This window comes from Pimephales promelas, chromosome 6, assembly GCF_988280905.1.
Source record: "Pimephales promelas chromosome 6, fPimPro1.hap1.1, whole genome shotgun sequence".
Lineage (NCBI taxonomy): Eukaryota > Metazoa > Chordata > Actinopteri > Cypriniformes > Leuciscidae > Pimephales > Pimephales promelas.
The window spans coordinates 29,218,600-29,241,266 of record NC_142774.1 but is presented as its reverse complement, the minus strand read 5'-3'; the positions used below and the strand labels follow the sequence as shown (position 1 = coordinate 29,241,266).

Here is a 22,667-nt window from a genome sequence, read left to right as displayed (position 1 = left end):
GAAGGGGATTCCCTCGGTTATGGAGCTATTAATGTCTCATTCTAAGGTAATAAAAACATTACGGTTAATTAAGTAAGTTCTTTATACACCACTGAAAGCAGTTATGGATGTCATATTGCATTTCTGTTAATAGATAATCAACTTATTTACACATTGCACCTTTAAGAGAAAACAGAGACATTGATTTAGAAAGACAAGAAAAACAGTAGGAAGTCTGACAACAGAAAGGGACGTTTATTTTGGTTGCGAAATGCGTCATTCAATTAAACCATCATTACATTCATATACAAGACATACCACTGAACTCTCAAAGGACAAATGTATAAGCTGGCTTTAAAATGCCATTTCATGGCATTAATATCTAAAGTTTAAGCTTTAATTTGTTTAATTTCAATGAGCATGAAATTTCTCAAATAAGTAGGACCAATTCTGAATGCAGGATTATAGACTTGAACGTCATTGATTTTGCATTAAAATGTGCCTTTTCATATGACAGAAAAACGCGAATTATAAAGATACTGAAACAGACAAAAAAAAAGACAATATATTACAGAATGTTCAATAAAGACTGCAGATGGTACTTCATTGGGCACAATTGTGCATTTTGGTATAGATTACAAAACCATCAGATCTAGATACACTTCTATTTGTTTAGCGTGTGCCATTAAAATCTGCTGTTAAATGATCTGAAATGAAACTGCTATACAAACATAGATAACACAGATTTATAGCTATCATCTATCATATGTTCAAATTTTTTTAAATTTCCTATATAGTTTCTATACTTAAAACATAAGATAGGAGTTCAATTGATAACCTCTTCCATTTTCTATCCATCTGAACAATTGTCTGGAAATGATATTCAAAGTTGTAATTATTAAAGCATTAGTAAATGAAACAGGTTTATCAAAAGCACTCCCATTCAAAACATCAAGCATAACATTATTGAAACAGTGTTTGAACAGAAACAGACTTGTGATCAGGTGTAAATGAGTGCTGTCTACATTGGCTTCAGTCATAATCAGAATAAATAGTAAAATTCATTACTGAATAAACATTCATCACAACACAGTGCTCTCTGATAGGTTGGTGTGATTGGTGACCATAGCAACAAAAGAATCTCACAATATCAATGTAAAACACAATGTTACAAAAGAGAAATAGATCGGTCCAATGCCTCCACAATATCGATTCGATGTTATGTGTTTCTTCCCTCTGTGTAATTACCTTTGCATGCCTGCAGGAAACACAGAATATTTCCAGCATTTCATTTAGTGGAAATATATGTATCCATCCATATTTACCAGGACAACCATCTAAGTATGCAGGAAACTAGACCACCGGTTGTCTTTGTTAACATGTATGAATCGTATAATATGCATAATGGCTGTTAAATGACTGTAAATACGTTCAGATGTAGTGCCTCTAACATAAAACAATAAAAAATAAAGTAAGATAAAATAAAAGAAGCTGAATTAAGTTCTTTTAGGTTTATGAGCACACACATGACAATAAATATTTTACACCCAGAATGCTTGTGATGGGCTCTGCTTCAGGTCAGTTAGAAGTTGAGTGTCTCTGACATCATCTTCCACCAGTCCATGAGCTCCTCCTTCTCTTCCTCCTTCCTCTCTTCCAGCGACTCCAGCTCGAAATCCAGCTGAGATTGAGAGAAATTAGAGACATGAGGAAGGTGAAATGAGATATTATGAGAAGAGGAAGGGAAAGACGGTCTGTGTTTACCCGTGTAGCAGGGCTGTGGGGAACAGCTACTTTCTTGACCACAGTGAGGTACCCAGATGCAGATGCTGATACTTTGTAGTTACCAGGAGCCAACAAGCGCCAGTAATCGCCATCCTTAGCTAAAGAAAAAAAAAGAATGAGAGCGATTTAATCTCCAAATAAAGTGGCAAACAATGGCCACAAGAGGGCAGACCTACACACAATTGTTTTCAGAAATGTCATAAAGGCGAAATGTGTATTGTTTATTCTTTTTTTTTTAAAAGCCTTCTTATATAAGAGATTAATTTGCAGAGACATTGCATTTAAAAAAATGTGTAAATTATTTGTATATATATATATTATTAAAAACATTTGGTAACATTTATATTTTTAATAATTTTGAAAGAAGTTTCTTGTGCTCATCAAGTCTGTATTTATTTGATCAAAAATACAGAAAAACAATGATATTGTGAAATGATTTAAAATAATGGTTTATACTTTAAAATTTACTTCTGTGATGCAAAGATGAATTTTCAGCATTACTACTCCAGTCTTTAGTGTCGCATGATCCTTCAGAAATCATACTAATAAGCTGATTTATCATCAATGTTGAAAACAATTGTGCTGTTTAATGTATTTTTTTTTTACCTGTTATACTTGTTTCAGGGTTCTTTGATGAATAAAAAGTAAACAAAAAAACAGCATTTTTTTAAATAGAAATCTTTTGTAACATTTTTTTTTTTACTTTAGTGAAGTTTGGGGTCAGTATTTTTTTTCAATATTTTTGATCCAATAAATGCAGGCTTGATGAGCATAAGATACTTCTTTCAAAAAATAGTAATGTTTCCAAACTTTTGACGTACTATACAGTATGTATGTATGTATGTATATATCTAAAGCATATGTATATATATATTCTAATTAAATGTTTCAATAATTAAAATGGGTGTTATATTAAAAGTAAATGTTAATATTTAAAAATTAAATAAAAAAATAAATGTTGCAAAATTCATCAATTACGAAAAAACTTCAATGTCAGCTGTAAAGTAGCTCTAATAGTGTCGTCATTCACCTCATGTCATTTCAATGTGAATTCAATTCAGTTCAATAGTTTCAATGCCGCAAAGTTCATCAATTATGAAACAATAATGAAATATATACTGTATAAAGTTATAAATTGGTGCCTAGCCTTTAAATGAATATTAAATAGCTGTGTGTGTGTGTGTTTGTACCTGTGGTGATATCATGGTCAATTCCTTCAACAGAAATAGAAGCGTTTGAAATGGGGTTCCCTTGGAGATCACGAACAAATCCTGCTACTCCTCTGTGAACCTGCGAAGGACATGAGGGATCAAAAAGGATGAATTCCTTCTAATCCTGACTCATGTGTCTGAGCTTTCCAGAAAACAAAACAACTCTCTCCTCCTATCAGCACCAGGCATGTGAAAGCAAAGGCTCGGGGTGTACCTGCTCTATGTAGCTGACGAGTGAGTTGCGGTTCTGGTCCCAGTACTGCTTGAGTGAATCCTCAGGAGGAAACTTATCACAGCTCAACTCCAGAGTGATCTCAAAACAATTACTGCTCAGATAGTTGAAGTCCTGCATACCTGATAGAGAGAAAAGGAAGGGCCATTTTTGTTTGGTAATTCCTTATTTGTAGCTAACATGCATGATGCACAACATTTCCATAAGTATGCCGACACCCAAACACACTTATATAAGCTTGTTGCACATTTAACTTCAAAACCATCTGCATTAATCCCCCTTTGCTGCTATAAAAGCTTCCACTCTTCCAGGAAATTGTTCCACTAAATTTTGAAGCATGGCTGTGGGGATTTGAAAGAACATCGTCATGGTCTGGAACTGGTGATAGGTGAAGCTTGCGTTGGTGTTCCTTTGCAAATCTGGTGTTAAACCTTCTGCCTTTACCATTTATGAAATAAATGTCCTGAGTAAGCACATTCAAGGAGTATTTTCACATTTAAAAAACTTTTGCTGATAATTTACTCACCCCCATGTCATCCAAGATATCCATGTCATTCTTTTTTCAGTCAGAAAGAAATTCCAGGATTTTTCTCCATATAATGGACTTCACTGGGAACCAAACGGTTTAAGGTCCAAAAAAAAGTTTCAGTGCAAACTGTTCAAAGGGCTTTAAACGATTTCAGACGATGAATAAGGGTCTTATCAAGCGAAACGATCGCTCATAAAAAAAAGTTTAAGTTTTATAAGCTCAAATGCTCCACTAGCTCTGTTCTGTAATGCGCGTTCATGACTCTCCTGTTTGAACTCGTTTATCAAAATGAACGAATCTTTTTTCGTGTCATTTGGTTCATTTAACGAACGAAATGAACGAGTTGACTCAGAAAAAGATTTGTTTATTTTGATGAACGAGTTCGAATAGGAGAGTCACGAACGCGCATCACAGAACAGAGCAAGGCGAGCATTTGAGCTTATAAAAGTTAAACTTTGTTTGTTTTTTAAATGAGCGATCGTTTCGCTTGATAAGACCCTTATTCATCGTCTGAAATCGTTTAAAGCCCTTTGAACAGTTTGCTGTTTGCACTGAAACCGGTCTTTTGGACCTTGAACCGTTTGGTTCCCAATTAAAGTGCATTATATGGAGAAAAATCCTGGAATGTTTATCAAAAACCTTGATTTGTTTTCAAATGAAGAAAGAATGACATGGATATCTTGGATGACATGGGGGTGAGTAAATTATCAGCATACGCTTTTTAAAAAAAAGTGAACTACTCCTTTAACCCATGGCATCATATAATATATGCATATCCTGTTTTTGCTGGGTCAACATGTTTAGTTGATCCTGGAACCACTTTCCTGTCAGAAAATGTAATGATAACCACATCCGTATGTTATTCCCTATACCCATAAGTCAGTGTTTCCCAACCCTGTTCCTGGCGGCACACCAACATGCGTGTTTTCTTTGTCTCCCTAATCAAACACACCCGATTCAACCCATCAGCTCATTAACCCACCTGATTATGAGCTGATGGGTTGAATCAGGTGTGTTTGATAAGGGAGACAAAGAATACACGCAGTGTTGGTGTGCCGCCAGGAACAGGGTTGGGAAACACTGCATAAGTTATCCCTAAAATCAGAGGACAATGATAGGCAACTCTGAAGGCGTTATGATGCAGAAGCACCTAAACCTGGTTGTATGCCTCAACTTGACATGAACTGATATGAACAATATGAATGTTGTTCTAGGATCAATAAAGATTCTGATTCAGGAACATATTGTACCTGGTAAAATCAGGTTCTGCCATATAGTACAGTGGGATTCAAACTGAAAATCTGGTATTTAACACATTTTTAATAACTATTAATTTGTGTTGTATACAACTAAATGATTATTTTAATCTGGAAATCAATAAAGATGTACATCTCAGCACTATTTCTGGGTCACCGAACTCCTTTATACAGATGTTCTGATGTACAGCACAAGTAGTACTGACACCAGATGAGTGATTTTCTGAAGCTGTGTATTGTACCTCCAGGCACGCTGTACCAGGCTCCTCCATTAGTGATGCCCTCTGTGAAACTGGAGTCATCATCATTCTTGCGACATGGCGGTCGGTTTGGGTCAGACATCACTGGGTTATAGCTGGAGTAGGCCTTAGCCAAACTCTTAAACACCAGATCATCTGGACTAGCACTGTATTCATGAGTAGAACCTGATGGACAAACAGAAAGGACACAGTTCTGTCATTACCATATAAATTGCATTACAAACACCCAATCAAATTTCATGATAAATGTTCCTGGTTTAATTCTATGTGTAACATCCGGTCAGAGGAAGAAGGCAAGGTGAGGAAAAGCAGATTACAAAAAGCAAATAATCCACAAACAAAAATTCAATGTAAAAGTGTGCTATGGCACAGGCAACACCAGACAATGAGTGAATGAAACTGAGGGCATTACACAACTATAAACACAACTAACCAAGGATCAAAACAAGGAACAGGTGTGTTAAATCAATCAAACAATAAGTAACCACGATAACCAGAGATAATGACAACAGAAAGGAAATAATGAATAATAGATTATTATAATAGATTATTAATAGAACATACAAAAGAACAGCATTCATTTAAAATAGAAACAATACAACAATGTAAAAGTATTTGATGTCCCTTTTGATCAATTTATTGCATTCTTGCTTTATAAATTTCAATTTTTTTTAAATCTTACTGACAAAACTTTTGAATTAAAGGGGCACTGCAGGAATCCCGTCTTTTTTGTCAAACAGCGCCCCCTAGAGTCGCTGTGGAGTACTTGAATTTAACGTTACTGTCGTAAATACCACTCACACAGAGCGTGTTACATAGTATACAATAGTCCATTGTGTTTAATTTGTCGTTTAATGAGATCTAATGTTGTTAGTGGTGAGAATTTTCACGTGATTAAATACGTAGATCCGACTATTATACCCATGAACTTTAATGGTCCAGAGGCAGAATTTTTTGCCTATTAATTCTAATCCCTACTAGTTTTATAGTTTAATTTTCCTCATCAAAACCAATTGCTTATTAGTGATTGTATTTCAAGCAGGGACATGTTTTTTTTTTGTTTTTTTTGTGCATTAGGTTTTGTGATTTCACCATAACAAATATAGAGAGTCTCTCAGTCTCCGCCACTGATTGAAGCGCGCATCCGTGTTAAGAGTGTGCGCGTCACAACAGAATACTGTATCCGCAGCGGCAACACGCACTTTGGACACTTGATTTCAAAAAGACATTTAAGATCGCCTCTTATTTAACAAACGAACGAAATGAATGCACTACTAGAGTTACCTGGAGATGTTTTTTTTGTTTGTATTGGTACACCCATGCCGCGAGATGTTTCAATGGTGACATATCACACCCGCAAATTACACCTATGCTCGGTCAGTCTGCCGTTTCCTCTTTCTCTGTTCTTCTGACAATGCTTTCCTAACTTTCTGCATCTTATATGCCGGTGTTGTGCCGAATTCTGACCCCTGCCAAATTATTACCCCCCTAGTTTTGGTAGGTTTAGGATTAGTTGTGTGGGAGGGGTTAGGATTAGAAGTGGAGATAGGATTAGGCAACCCTTCAACCTGAAAGAAGTCACATAACTATTTCAATAACTCTGAAGCTGTTCAGGTAATCTAAATTAAGCTCTAAAGCTCACATATAGCTCACTAATAATAATAATATATTCTGTATTATACTTTATAAGTTTGTATGTTTTTTGTGTAAGATACTATATGTAACCCCTTCACCCAGGTCCTACTCGCCCCGCTCCGAGCGGGCCTCGAACCCGGGTCTCCGGCGTGAGAGTCGGGCGCTCTAGCAAGGAGGCTAAAGACTGCAGCCCCTAGCGTCTGTCGCTAGAGCGCCTATTGAGATCGGGGAGTGAGGTTTACTCGCACAGCAACTACTAGCTGGCCTCCGTTACACTCACCCCCCTAAACCTCACTCTCATCCGGGTCACGGCACCAATGTAACCCCTCACACCCGGGTCCAACTCGCCCCGCTCCGAGCGGGCCTCGAACCCGGGTCTCCGGCGTGAGAGTCGGGCGCTCTAGCAAGGAGGCTAAAGACTGCAGCCCCTAGCGTCTGTCGCTAGAGCGCCTATTGAGATCGGGGAGTGAGGTTTACTCGCACAGCAACTACTAGCTGGCCTCCGTTACATATACATGTGTGGTTACTCACCACTGCGTGTCTCATCATATGGGTAGTTGGCCACCACGTCTCCTCCATGCAGATTGGCTGACAGGACAAATGGAATGTCCATTATCCAGTGAATGACAGCCTTGGTTTCTGGTGCGAGCTGTAACATACACACAGGTCCAATCATTCATTTTACCAGCCCCAAAACCACTGATTCTCTTCCTAAATGTGTAACACTACTAAAACCATGCTGCAATTTCTGACAAATAGTTGATCATTCAAACCCGTTCTCACTTTGGTGTTTTCATCCACAGCTTTCTTCAGGTTTTTCAGGAGGTGATTGTTGGATCCTCCGTCTCTTTCGTTCATGTAGACGATACGATCGAGATCTGGAAAGTTGCGGTTCAGATCAATCCCCTGAGCATTGCTGCGGCCCACAAACCAGTCCTTCATCTCACCAGACTGCACATATATATTATGATAAATAATGCCATTAGCAAAATTATCACAATCATGATTTAAAAAACATGATTAAAAAAAAAAGTAAAAAATTTTTTAGTAAGTAAAATTTGTCCCAAACGAGCAATCTTACGCTTGTGCTATTTATTTTTTTTAAAGAATCTTTATGCAGCTTTTTCTATACCAGTAAAGTAAATAGTGATTTTTAAGGTACTTTTGTGGTGTTTGGTGTTTGTTTTTTGGAGCTTGACAGCCACAGTCACAATCAAATGTTTTATGGAAAAGAGCTGTGTAAAGACATGGCAAAATGTCTCTTTCTGTGTCCCACAAAGAAAAAAAAAGTTTTTGTGAGTTTGGAATGAAATTAAGCTGCATAGAATTGTGTGTGTGTGTGTTTACAAAATAATATATATATGATACCTTACCAAAGCTCGATTGTGTTTGATAAAAATTATAGTACAACCTAATTTTTAGCAGTCAATACTCCAGTCTTCAGTGTCAAAATCATTGTAATATGCTGATTTTGTGCTCAAGAAACTTTAATTTATCATCAACATTATATATTTTATAATAATTTATATTTATTAGAAATTTAGAAGACTGATTTTATTAAAACTATTTTTTAGAAAATAACCAGTATTACAAAAAAATATAAGTATTAGTTTATACGTATATTTTTAAATTTATAGTTGGGTTTTCCCTGCTGAAAAACTTTAGCTGGTCTCCCCCAAGATACTATTCAAGCTAAATAGTGTCCACAACCCCTCTAAAATCAGCCAACTGACATAACACACAGGTGAAAATTAAACAGACTGAGATATGGGGACTAAGCTTCAGACTGGTGTGGAGGAAATCACTTAGGTTATACTGTCATTTTACAGACGCTTCAGGAAATGCCAGAGTTTTGTAAAGTGAGTTTGACTGAAGGAGGAAGTCTGAATACAACCGTTACAACTGCTTTAAGGTACAAAACAAACCCATATCAATGACACAAGAATTGATCTCATCTGTGACCTCTATCATCCTCTCTGTCCAACTGAAATCATTTTCTAAAGACATTTTCATAAAATATGTACTATATAAAATATGCAACCTTTTAGTTGCCAGGACAGGACTTTCCATCCACCTCTGAAACGATCACAAAAGCCCAGAGACGACGCATGTTTGCTTTGTGGTCAGCACAGAGATTTATTACTTCTGAAGCAGTAAAGCAGTGTGGTAAACCACATCCCAGCGAGGTGTTTAATAATCTCTTGGTTTCCCCTTAACAAACGTTAAACTAACAGTCCATGGCCTCGTGTATAAAACATGTCAATTGTGTCTTGAAATGTCAAAGCCCACACTTGTGGGAGTACAGGCTGCAGAAGGATGTGGTAAACCACAGTAGTGTTGTGAAATCAGCACCATGCATTCTGACAAAACAACTATCTGCTGAAAGATGTTGAACACCAGACTAGTCAACCAAAATACTGTACGACTAGGGCTTACTGTAGCAGCTTCGTCCGTCTTGTTTCATCGTTCTAAATACGATTCTGTCCATCACATACAGTTTATAAAGAGTAACAACTGCATTCTAGATTTTAGATTCTTCTTTTATTGTGTAAGATGTGTGTGTGTTTACCTGTGAGGCTGCTTTCTCGAAGCCGTCAGGATTCATGGAGGGCATGATGTGAATACGTGTGGAGTGGATCAGGTCGATAATGGTGTCGTTGCCCTCCTGGTACTCATTACAAAGATACTGAGCCAGATAGATGAGCAGCTCTCTGCCCACTGCCTCATTGCCATGCATGTTCCCAATGTACTTAAACTCTGGCTCACCTGTCACACAAAAACATACACAGTTAATGAAATGTATGCCCATTAACTGACACAAATAACAACTAATAACTGTAGCAAAACACCTATATGCTCAGATAGTTATTGACAGCTACGTCATCGATACGTCAAAAACAACACCAACAGTATATTACCAATAGATCATATCACAGATCACAGTCCATAATTTAGCAGTTATTACATACATTTTATAATCTTGGTACTGGGTTAGAACGAATAGAGAGAGTCACACAGAGAGAAAAATAAACACTGACCTTAAACTTTAATGTAAGTTCAATTGCATTACACTACAATAAACAATAAAATATTATAGCAACTAAAAAAAGAAAGTTATTTTAAATTATATAAAAAATACTTCTCTAAGAACAAAATTATCGCATTACACCAGTGATTTCAAAAACTGAAAATGAAACAAATTTGTTTTAAGAACGTTTTGCTAACGTTTCCATTAAGTTATAAAACTTGTAACTGAATGTTCAAGTGTTGTTTTTTATTTCTTGCATAAGCATTGAGGGAACAATTCATCCTTAAAACATTATGGAAACATTACTTTTGAATGTTCTGAAAAACATTCTGAAACAAGAAAAAAGTAACAATAACATTAAACGAACGTGCAACAGAAAAGTTCCATGAACAATGTATAAATAGTGTTTTTGTGCTAGATTTTTTTTTCTAAAGACCAGATACTGCAAGTATGAACAAATGTTCCATTAATGTTACCAGAAGATTGTCTGTTCTAACACCGAAACGTTCTGAGAATGTTCCCAGTTATTAGGGTTAATACAAGGATTCGACGGATCAGAAAATATGAGAAAACCACACACACACACACGCACACACACAAATGGTCCAGGTCCGTGGAGCAGAAGAGGAACGGGACCAGGAGGTAGCAAAGGTGGGCCTGGGCCGCAGAGCGTGGCCGAAGTAGGACGAGGCGAAGGCCAGGGCGGAGCTGTCGGAACCTCGGACGTCCAGGGCGGAGCTATCGGACCCTCGGGCGTCCACGGCGGTGAGGATCCCTCAGGCAGCCACGGCGGTGAAGACCCTTCGGCCGGCCAAGGCGGTGAAGACCCTTAGGGCGGCCGTGGCTGGGACATTGGGCCACCCCCAAAAAAATATTTGGGGTGAATCCCCGGATTAGGGGAAGATGGGGCACGAACAGTCTCTTGCTGGGCGGCCTCGGCGGGACGAGACTCTTGCTCGGAGGTGGCCATCCTGTCCGTGGGCACTGGCTATGAGGCAGCCATCTTGTCCGTAGACACTGGCTCGGAGGCGGCCATCTTGTCCGTAGACACTGGCTCGGAGGAAGTGACGTGAATAGTCTCTAAATCAGCCATCTTGTCTATAGACACTGGCTCGGAGGCGGCCATCTTGTTCTTAGACACTGGCTCGGAGGAAGTGAAGTGAATAGTCTCTGGTTCGGCCATTTTGTCTGTAGACACTGGCTCGGAGGCGGCCATCTTGTCCGTAGACAATGGCTCGGAGGCGGCCATCTTGTCCGTAGACACTGGCTCGAAGACGGCCATCTTGTCCGTAGACACTGGCTCGGAGGAAGTGACGTGAACAGTCTCTGGATGAGCAGAAGGGACGTGGAGCGTCTCTGGGTGAGCAGAAGGGACATGGAACGCCTCTGGCTAGACGTGAAGCTCTGGCTGGGCGTGAAGCTCTGGCTGGGCGTGGGCGTGAAGCTCTGGCTGGGCGTGGAGCGCAGGCTCGGCAGGGCCGACGATGAATTCAGAGCCACTCAGCTCTAGGGCTATGTTTATACAACATTCCAGAGTCGAGCTTGGGTCATGCAATGGCATAATATAGCTGAGTGGCTCAGACAGTCCTCCGCGGAAGAATACCATCAAGCATAATTCATCCATAAAAGTCAGGTGAGCCAGCTCTAAAAAGTCCATCACATAATCCTCAATGGATCGCTCACCCTGACGGAGGCGCATCAATTGTGCTGCTGGATTCATTTTTGGTCGGTCGATCTGTAACGATGAGGAGGCAAGGAGGAATCCAAATGCAAGCACAATAGTTTTAATAATGATAATAAACAAACAAAAGGGAAATCCTCAGAAAACAAAGAAACTAGAAACAGGAACTCGGAACAAAACTCAGAACCAGAAACTAGAACAAAACTCAGAAACAACGCTACAGTGAAACATCGAACGACACCCAACAACTGAAACACAGGGGTTTAAATACACAGACAAACAAGCTAAACGAGGGAACAAGGGGATGTGGTAAATCAGAAACACCTGGGGAAACTCATAAACAAGAAAAACCACAAAGGACTACAAAACATGGCACAGAACAGGAAATAACTAAAGTCCACACAAGACAAGGAAAACACAAGACAGGAATCGTGACAAGGACATTCATCTGCATAACATTCATAATGCTGGATTGACAGATGAAGTAGTTATTAGAGAAACCATATGAGTTTTCAAATGTTTTCAGATACACATGGCCGTAAATAATTGTTTTATTTATTTATTTATTTTTTACAAATACTGAACTCAATGCACATCTGTTGTAATAAAACAACAACTTCCCTACACTTACTTTATGGTTTTAACCCTAAATTCCAAAACTCTGATTAATAACTCTTTGGTGACAATACTTATATTTATTAATATTTTAGCTGACAATAAAATACTATATATATATATATATAGCTTTATATTTTATACAAATTATAAATTTAATAATGTTACTTCAATATTTCAATATTTTATGTTTATTTATGTTACAGCACATTGTATAACACTAGGCATTTAAAAATATGAGAAGAGTGTAGGCCTAAGAGAAAAGTTTACTCAGAAAGAGAAATTAATGGTCAAAAGTGACAATGAAATGACATTATAATAAATGCTCTTCTTTTGAACTTTCTATTTTTCAAAGAATTAAGTTTTCAACAGAAATAAGAAATGTTTCTTGAGCATATTAGAATAATTTAACTGAAGACTGGAAAATTCTGCATCCATGGCTTTGCCATCACAGGAATAAATTACATTTTTAAATACTTTAAAATAGCAAGCAATTATTACAAATGTTTATAATATTTAACAATTAACAATATTACTGTTTCAAATAAATGTAACCCTGGTGAGCAATAAACTTATTTCAAAAACATTAAAACACCTGATATACAGTAACAGTAGTGTACAATATAGTAACATATATGTGCATGTATAAAGACATTGATATTTAACCAAAAATTCTCTACAGTTTACCTCTCTCACTAGTACAAAACACATATATTATATTTCAAACACTAAACCCAATACAAACACGAGCTCAGGTAATGTCCTTTGAGCTTTCTAGAACTCTCTCTATTATTACACAATGTCCTGACCCATTTAAACCCTCCCTAACATTTTTGTGCTCAAACTCGAGCACTAACACATTTCATCCCTCAGGTAACAAAAGCACAAATCATCAAGAGGCCAGGAAGGACACTTGGCGTTTCTTCTTCGGTAATCTTAGAAACATGAGCTTCTGAGAACTATTCTGCCTGATAAGTACACGGCACTGACTAATGCTCTGATGAAGAGTTCACAAATACACAACATGTAAACAATGCTTACCTGCCACCAGTAAACATAATATAAGGATCTTACATAGAGCATGGGCTCTGAAATAGAGGTTTACATTGGACAGGCCTAATTAGAAGCCAACATACCAGTAAAAAAACAAAAAAAACAAAGACAGTATTGAATGCACATTTGATTGCCATGCATGCACACAGATTGGAAGCAGATGGAAGCACTGTTTTATTCAGTAGGGGTCCTTGCAGGCTCTCTGGCCTTTTTTAGCCGTCTATTTTATTGCCTCCCTTGATCATCTAAATATTCTACATCTCACAATTATGTGTGGAATATCCACAGCGTGTGTGTGTTCAGGCTACTAAATAAGGATGTATGTCCCTGTCATATTTACAACCAGCCTTTGAAACTCCAACTACTTCAAAATGAAATTACTGCCAAACTCTTTCACAGATGTTAAAGTCAAAGCAAAGTATTCCCAGGCCTGCACAGGAAATGTGCATCTGAATGTGCAGTGTGTGTGTAAATGGCTAGGTGGGAGAGAAAAAAAGTGTGTGAGAGAAAGAGAGAGAGAGAGAAAGTGAGGGTGTTTTCAGTTTTTGTTTGTTTTTTCTTTTAACATGACAGGATGTGCTGTCTTTCCAATTGCCCACACCTGATAAAATCTACTATACTAAATCTATGAGCTTGACATTTGTCATTCATGTTAACAATTACTAAACAGATATTTTAGATAGATAGATATCTTAAATATACATCCTAGATAATTTAAATATATATATATATATATATATATATATTATATTTAAAAAAAAATTTCTTAAATATACAAGCATGTGTGTGTATTTATATATATATATATATATATATATACATTATTTTGTGTATATATATATATATATATATATATATACACAAAATAATTATACACAGTGCAACCACATATATTATGTAAACACCAACTTTTATTTTGGATGAGATTAATCGTTTGACAGCCGGCCCTAATATATATACAGTATATATATATATATATATATATATATATATTAGGGCTGTCAAACGATAAATAAATATAAATAAATTAAATTCAAAGGCATGTGCAATACATAAACATATAGCTATATATATATATATATATATATATATATATATATATATATTAAATGTTGGTTCTTTTTTTATAACCAGTGATACTTTTTTCAGAATTCTTTGCTAAAAAAGTGCATTTATTTAAAAAATTAACTGCATTTATTTAAAATACAAATATTCTTGAACAACATACAATACCATTCAAAAGTTTTGGGTCAGTAATATTTTTTTTTTCTATTTATTTTAAATAAATGAATACTTTTATTCAGAAATGCTAAATTGATAAAAAAGTGATAGTAAAGATTTATATTGTTAGAAAAGATTTATATTTTGAATAAATGCTGTTCTTTTTAACTTTTTACCGGTGCTGTCATTTTCATTTTTTTCATGAATTTTCATTGTTCAAACAGTTTTTAGACCCTACTCCCATCAGGTGGGTCAGGTTTTCATTAAAGATAAGCACAAAAAGTGTGAAATCCTACACAGTTTGTGAAGAACAAACTTCCCCTTTCTTATGAAACAGTATCCGAACAAAGCAAAGCTGTCTTGATAGGAGTGATGAGAAAATCATCTGCTGTACAGATGAGGTGAGGCGCAGGCAGCAGGGGAGGGAAAACTGCTAATCTATCAATGAAACAGCCAAACAAAAAGGGTAAAATAACACATTTCTAAGCCATACAGCCTACATCACCTCTCTCTCTCTCTAAACATATTCTGTAACATCAACACCATCTCCCACATAAATATATATTCTTTCCTCTCTTTGTATCGGTCTCCTACCTAGCTTTAATCCCTCTTTCTCACAAAGAAAATATGTCAATAGAAAGAAAGGAACTGTTACACGTCATATGTTAACCTCCTTTAGGACAATTCATCAAAGAAGACAAACATTTAAAGACACAGCATTCTGTTTCTAGCTTTGTGATTTGTGTATGCTTACATCAGTTTTTAAGACAAATCTATAAAAGTCTAAATATAATGACATGGGTAAGAAATCAGCGTTCATCAAAGGCTTGCTAAAAGGATATCATGCCTCAAATAAACTTCTCGAATAAAGATTCAGTGTCAAACTTATAAAACAGATCATAATTCCTTCGGAAGCAAATGTAAGATGTAAATTGGGTCTCACAGTGAAATAAATGTATGCCATTTAGAGGGCTGTTGATAAATTACAGTAAATAACAGTTAATATGTATGGAGTAATCTCAACGCAATCTAACATTTTGAAAGTTTTTATACTCTTCAGGCAGCATTTATTGTATCAGTAAAAAAAAAAAAGTAATACTGTGAAATATTATTACAGTTCAACATATTTTTTTTATTTTATTCATTTGATGGCAAAGCTGAATTTTCAGCGGCCATTAGGCTACTTCAGAAATTCCTTAAAAAATTCTTCTAATTTTCTAATTTGGTGATCAATAAACATTTCTTATTATAATCAATGTTGAAAACAGTAGTGCTGCTTACTGTAAAATTTTTTGTGCAATCTGTGATCCCTATCTTTTTCAGGATTATTTGATAAGTAGAAAGTTTATAATAGATAATTGAAATATATACATCTTTATAACATTATAAATGTATTTTTGGCCAACAAGTATCAATTAAATGAAACCTTGCAGAAGTGCATTTAGATTTAATAAGATGTTTTATGCCACAGCAGTGATTTGCTCTTTGTTTTTAGATCCGCCGTTTCGCTCAAGTGATGTTTCATATTTATACAGTCAAAAGGTAGTTTCAGTCTTCTAATTTTTGGTTTTTGAAATTCGGACAATCAGCTTTGGTTTCTCTTATAATTTTCAAAGAAAATAGAGAAATTACTGTATGTCTGGCATTAAGACACTCTATTTGTTAATATCTAATATTAAAATTCAACAAAGACATGTTTAACAGCAAGTTTGTTGCTATTAATTATGGCTGCAGAATCAAAATGATCAAGTGCTTAAAGTGTATTTCTTTCATGCTTAGAATCCAGATTTGATTTTAACTACTTTTATTCCCCACTAGCACAGGGTTCACACTCCTCCTGCTGCCATTTCACATTCTCCCTCTCTCGCTCTGTGTTGGTCTGAGAGACACATTGAGAGAACCGAGTGCTGTGCCCTGGAGAGCAGAAACTGCTGCCTCATCTTCATGAGAAGAAAGTAAAGAGGGAAAAAGGGATTTTATTCTAATCTTTCTGATCCTCATCTGACCACATAACAAAACTCACATTATCACTTTACATAACATGAACGACTCTCTCTTCCTCTCTATAACCTCAAACATCCGCCCAACTGAAACCTCAGATATAAATATTATTTAAATATTCTGCATTATACATTTAGTTTGGGTTCTATTCTTTCTTAAATCCTGTCCTTTCTACTAAACCCATCCATCCGTGAATCCATCAATTCAATCAGTCAGGACATGTGTGCTCTTGACGCAAGTCTATTACTCCTTAAAGGCATACACAAACAGAACCAGAAACGTCAGAGACACGCTGGTTTCCATGCTATTGTTGACCAAAGGGGATCATTAAGTCAAGATAATTGATTCAGCACAGTGCACTCTTCTGCAGTGGAAACACACACACATTTTCCAAACGGTCAGGGCCACGTATGACATAACAATAATATCATGCATAGACTGGGGGAGATAAAAAATATATTAAAAGAAAAGAGTTGATTTAGAAACAGAATGCCACATGATTTTACAAAGACTAAGTGTAGTTCTGTCTAATTTAAGCGTTTCAGCAGCTTCTTGCGTCACCAGCATCACTGTGGACTTGTGAACGCAGAACCGAATGACAATACAATGTTTAATAAAGTCGTAGTTTTTGTTATTTTTGGTGCAAAATGTATTTTCGATGCTTCAAAACATTCTAACTAACCCACTGATGTCACATGGACTATTTTGATGATGTCTTTATTTACTTTCTGGACAAGGACAGTATATACATTTTCAATGGAGAAAGCTCTCGGACTAATCTAAAATATCTTAACCTGTGTTCCGAAGATGAACTTGGGACGGCATGAGGGTGAGTCACGGTAATTGAGTTAACAATAAAAATAGAGGGAGAAGGAACAGAATCCCAGGATGTATTAATAATGCATTTTTGCTCTCCTGATGATACCATTTTCATCACAAACCTACACAAAAAAGGTGTAGATAGAAAACATTAGAGCCAGACCGATATATCGGCAGGCCGATATTATCGGCCGATGTTAGGCATTTTCAAAACTATCGGTATCGGCAGTTTTATTGGCTCATAAATCAACATTTCAAAAATAAAATGAAAATGGACGAAACACACTTCAACCATGTCATGAGTGTTGGAGTTGTATATTTTGTCCACCAGAGGGCACTCTACACAGTCCCTGTTGGCAACACTCTTACATTGCTTGAATAACAATTAAAAGAACATGCCCATCAGTTCTCAAATAAGCATGACAAAATTTGTGACCATCATGATCATGTCCAGTTTTGCTGCTGTTGAATAAGCCGAGAGTGAAGCGGAATTAGCTAGTAATAGTTGCGTTACGTTGTTACAGTGTAGTTGACCTACTGTCCTTTTAACTTTTGACAATGTGATCGAGACGTTTTGGCTTCACTTTTGAGGGCTTGTGTGGCACGCTTGACTCTACCCTGCCAGTGCATACAAAGATAGATCAAAGTGACATTACGTTAACCAACCATTCAGAAACGTCCTGTTCGAGCCTTAAAGGTTCTCTAAGCGATGTGGGGCCAAAACATTTTTTGTCACATACATCAAACGTCTCCTCACTATCCGCTAGCTGCCTGTCCCCTAAACACACTGTAAAAAAAACGCGTTCTCTGTAGACACCACAGGCTCCACAAACGGCAACAAAAACAATCATGTCTTACCCGGACCACGAAACCTAACAAACAGTGTTCTAGCCAATCACTGGCAAGAAGTATTTGAGGGTGGGTCTGGGGGGTTAGTGCGCGTGCACATGAAGGGGGTGTGTGTGTGAAGGAGAGACTCAGAGAAGCATCAGAGGGAAGTTTGAAAAATGGCCGACACACGACCAAAGAGACGTCGTTCTGAAGAACAAATTAAAAAGGAGTCGGATAAAGAACGTGCGAAGTTCCGAATTTACATCGGTAGCAAAGCTTTTGAACGATGGCGAGAACTCGGCATCCGGATGGCGGCAGAAGGGCTTCCAGTCCGACATTCAGGTTGCTCTGTTTTTGCTGGACAGGTGGGTAACGTTAAATTGTTTTTTTTCTTCTAAATTGACGCTTATGTTCGCCAAACCCACACAAGTATATAATTAGCTAGAACTATGCACGTTAACAATTATTTCAGGAAGCACGGAAGGGAGGGGGAGGAGATGAGATGCGGAGGAGGGAGGGTCTAGCTAGCCTCCGATTTGTTTGAAAATATTCCGAACGTCAACACCCAGGATCGCTGAGAGAACCTTTAATTGACAAACTTCTTTGCGGCCGTCATCTTGTTCCGGGTGAGACTCCAGTTCAAACTGATACGATTGCACAGATGTGTTCTCAGAGACTCCCACTGCCATTCTTTCTCCAAAATATCCCTCAACTGTTGTCAAGGCAACACTCCACGTGTGCTGTGTCTAAACGCCCACAGAACAGAGGGGCGGGGTTAATTATTTAAAGGCATATGCACTGAAAAACAGAGCTGATACTAATGAGAATTTTTTAATACAATTATATTACAAAGTTTTCATTTGGACCCTAAACATTCATTTTAACTTGTACAAAAATGGCATTATATGATCCCTTTAAACACTACAATATGTTTATGGAATGGAACGGAATGGAATGATACTTAATCAGTTTGAAAAGCTTCGAAAGAAGACAGTGAAAAAGCCAGATCTTATCCAACGTGTATTCGGCAAGTTAATGGATGAATGTGTGTATCTGCTATACTGTATGTGTTGTTGTCACATGCTAGCTCAGCAGAGCACCAGATGGCCTGTTTCTCAGCACTTCCCGGCCCCCGTGGCAGACGGCATCCCGCGCTAAATCTTCCACTCATCCTCTTCCTCATCTGACCAAGCACAGGGAAGCGCATGGCTCATGGTGCTAAGCTGATCTGTCTCCAGGGCAACTGCTATTTCTGTAACACTCAACACTAGCAGTGCCGCCTCTCTTTGATATCCCATTCTCTCACATCTGTACGCTGCTGCTGCTGCTGCTGCTGCAGCTGAGGTGAGGGTGGGGCTGGAAACTCATCTGGTAGCAATAAAAGACTTAATGCAATGAGTCATATCTACGCAAACACGCATACAGAGAGCCAACCATACTATTTAAGGAACCGGGGCCCTACCTTAAGGATAAAGGTTCTTACTGCTCCTCCTGCTCTCACTCATACACAAACACAATAAAACACAAATGAACACGTGTTCCTTCACTCTCTCTCTCACACACACACACACACACACACACACACACACACACACACACATATATATATATATATATATATATATATATTTTACACATAGAACTTCACATCAGCACAAACTGCCCAAGATGTGAATCAGCTATGCTAGTCAACAACATATAATTTTTTTGAGTCAATAATAGAAATCCAATGACTTCAGCATTTTAAAATGAAATGAAATATCCTGTCTTTTTTTAATACATGTCCAGGGACTATAGTTAAAAATGAGCTCTTAGCTAAACTGGCATACACAGAAATGTTGGTGGTCAATTTACAATAAAGTTCTATTAGTGAATCCTTTAGATTTAATGATGACAATGAACAATTTTCGGTAACACTTTACAATAAGGTTCATTAGTTAACATTAGTTAACTACAATATGTGAACAATACTTCTTCAGCATTTATTAATCTCAGTTAATATTAATTCCAACATTTACTAATACGTTATTAAAATCAAAGGTTGTATTAGTTAACATTATAATGGACTGTGAACTAACATGAATGCACAATGAACAGCTGTATTTGTATTAACTAACATTAACAAAGATTAATAAACACTGTAACTAATGCATTGCTCATCGTTAGTTCATGTTAGTTATTGCACTTACTAATGTTAACGAATGAACCTTATTGTAAAGTGTTACCCAATTTTCCAGCATTTATTAATCTGTTATTATTATTAATTGACAATTAGTTATTAGATTAGAATAGATTATTTATTGCTATTAATCCTATTTTATTATTTGTTAAAGATGTGTTTTTTTATTTTATAATCTTTTAATTTATTCAAGATATTTTTTTTTTATTTTCCTTGATTATATTTTTTAATTTATTTATCTAACTTTAAAAGTTAATAATACATTAGTATATGTAGAAATTAACATTAACCTAGATTAATAAATGCTTTAACAGTATAGTCCATTGTTCATCGTTCGTGTTCTATCCAATACATTAACTAATGTTAATAAACAACTTTAATCTAATCAGAATACAGTAAATTATAGGGTAAAAAAATTGCCAAAACACATGTCAACATCACATAAATTTTACTATAAACTCTAAAAGGTCTCTATAAACATAAACAAATGTGTTTCATGGACAGAGATACGGCTACATGTAATAACTTGAGTCTCAGTAATCAAGTGGAACCAGAACCTACATTATCATAAAATCAACACTCTTAAATAATGAATGCATCTCTATGGTTTGGTTTCAGTGAGGTGTTCAGTAATTACCTTAATCCACCAACCTAATTACCTGACTAAGATCCAAAATCCAAATAGAGCACACTAAACGAACTAATTAGCGCACAGCTTCGGATAAAGGATTTAAAACCATAGCCAACACATTCCTACAAAACACAAATGTTAGTGTTAATATTATTTTTATGTTTAAGCCTGTAGGCTATTGCTCTAACCTTAATTACCTGTGTGCGGCAGAGTAGGCCTTTACTATAGGCCTAAGCTCTGAATGTTCACAGCAAAAATACTGACTTTATTCCAAGATCCTCTAGAATCTGACTGGTCGATAACTACAATCAGAAATCAGACATTTCTGAATATTTCCGTTGTCCAAGAAAACACTATAGCCTTTATATTACTGCCCCTCATTTAGGCAACCTCCTTCATTGTTGTCAGTCTCTAATCAAGAGGCTAATAAACTAATAAACGTTATATAGCCTATAATAAGCCCTGCAATAAGCCGTGTTTAAATGAGTCTGTAATAATTTATCTGCAATTACAGATCCAGCAACATTTGCAAAATGGCGTCCACGCGCACAGTGAGCTGCTCACCCTGTCATCACATCTCTGAGAGCGCGCGCACAGGCACACGCCAAAGCGCTCCTGCGAGCAGAGATACATCAATGCGATGATTTATGAAAACTTGCAAAATGATTAAATGTGACAGCGCACACTATTGAGAAAATGCAAAATAGTTTCTAATGCAGTCACTGTTAAATTTCAACCTTAAATATATTTGAGCATTTACATTTTAAAAATCATACATTTCAATGGCCAGAATTGGCCATTCAGGATGCTTCACTGGAACAGAAATTGTTTCCACCTCATTTTTGAACCTCTCATTTTAAGAACCTAATTTGTCGTCTGCAAGAGGTTAAAACGTGAAATACATTTTAAAGGGGATTTAATAAGAAGGGGTGAATGTCATCTGAGAACCCCGTTTAGGCTATTGATTTGTTATTGATTCATAGCCTAATCTAATTTCATGCAGAATGGATAAACATGGCACACAAAGGAAAATGATTGCTTATGCTTCTCCAAAGAGCTTCATTGGTTATGCTATGACAGTCTTATTATAATCTGGTATAATAAATGATCTTCTCTCACCAGGCTCATGGATGCCAGGGTTGTCGCTCATCTCCAGGACGAGCAGCTCTCGGCCCTCGGAACTCTCCCCGACAGTGTAGATGCGGGTGATGGAGGGGCACTGCAGCCACACGGACACCAGGGCTTTCCGCATCTCCTCATATCGGTGGTACTCAAACGAGATACCTCCTTCCCCCGCAGCATCCCCGCCCGAGGCCAGGGCCAGCATCAGCAGAGCCCCGCAAAACACCGCCGCCGTCATCACTCCCGAAACACTCGACACTTCTCTGTCTTCACGTATTTCTATTCGGTTTCTCTTAGCACTGTTGTCTGTCTTTCTTTTTCTATTCTGTCTGTAGCCTACCGTTTGCTGTGTCGTGCCCCGAATGGAACCGCAAAACTGATGCGTGGGCGCGACGCTCGAGTCCTGACTACCTGTTTAGCCGCGGGGACGCGCGTGAGAGAAGGGACGTGCAGCTCTCTGCTGCTGACAGCTCAAGATTACACACGCGAAATGGGTGAACGCGCACGGTGCTACCCCTGCAGGGGCGTGGCTTATGTAATGACGAATGGTCTTACGGTTTTTCCAAACGTAATTTTTAATTAAAAAGTATACCTTTGTG

At 37.2% G+C, this 22,667-nt stretch overlaps 1 protein-coding gene across 1 annotated transcript; it reads right to left on the bottom strand.

Moving 5' to 3' along the window:
• Positions 1-213: 213 nt before the first annotated feature.
• On the bottom strand, positions 214-22,566 carry cpe (carboxypeptidase E). The gene is made up of 9 exons (XM_039692655.2): positions 22,066-22,566; positions 9,457-9,653; positions 7,671-7,838; positions 7,419-7,536; positions 5,235-5,417; positions 3,190-3,329; positions 2,955-3,054; positions 1,744-1,862; positions 214-1,660 (listed from the first exon to the last, which is right to left on the bottom strand). The coding sequence occupies exons 1-9, from the start codon at positions 22,304-22,306 to the stop codon at positions 1,562-1,564; spliced, it is 1,365 nt and encodes a 454-aa protein (XP_039548589.1). The 5' UTR covers positions 22,307-22,566; the 3' UTR covers positions 214-1,561.
• Between the last annotated feature and the right edge of the window lie 101 nt (positions 22,567-22,667).

Excerpts from the sequence above, each read along its gene's own strand:
- cpe (XM_039692655.2), bottom strand. The coding sequence starts at position 22,306 with ATGACGGCGGCGGTGTTTTGCGGGGCTCTGCTGATGCTGGCCCTGGCC. Across the intron at positions 5,418-7,418 it reads ATATGATGAGACACGCAGTG|GTTCTACTCATGAATACAGT; the intron begins GTGAGTAACCAC and ends TTTGTCCATCAG. Across the intron at positions 3,055-3,189 it reads TCGTCAGCTACATAGAGCAG|GTTCACAGAGGAGTAGCAGG; the intron begins GTACACCCCGAG and ends TGTCCTTCGCAG.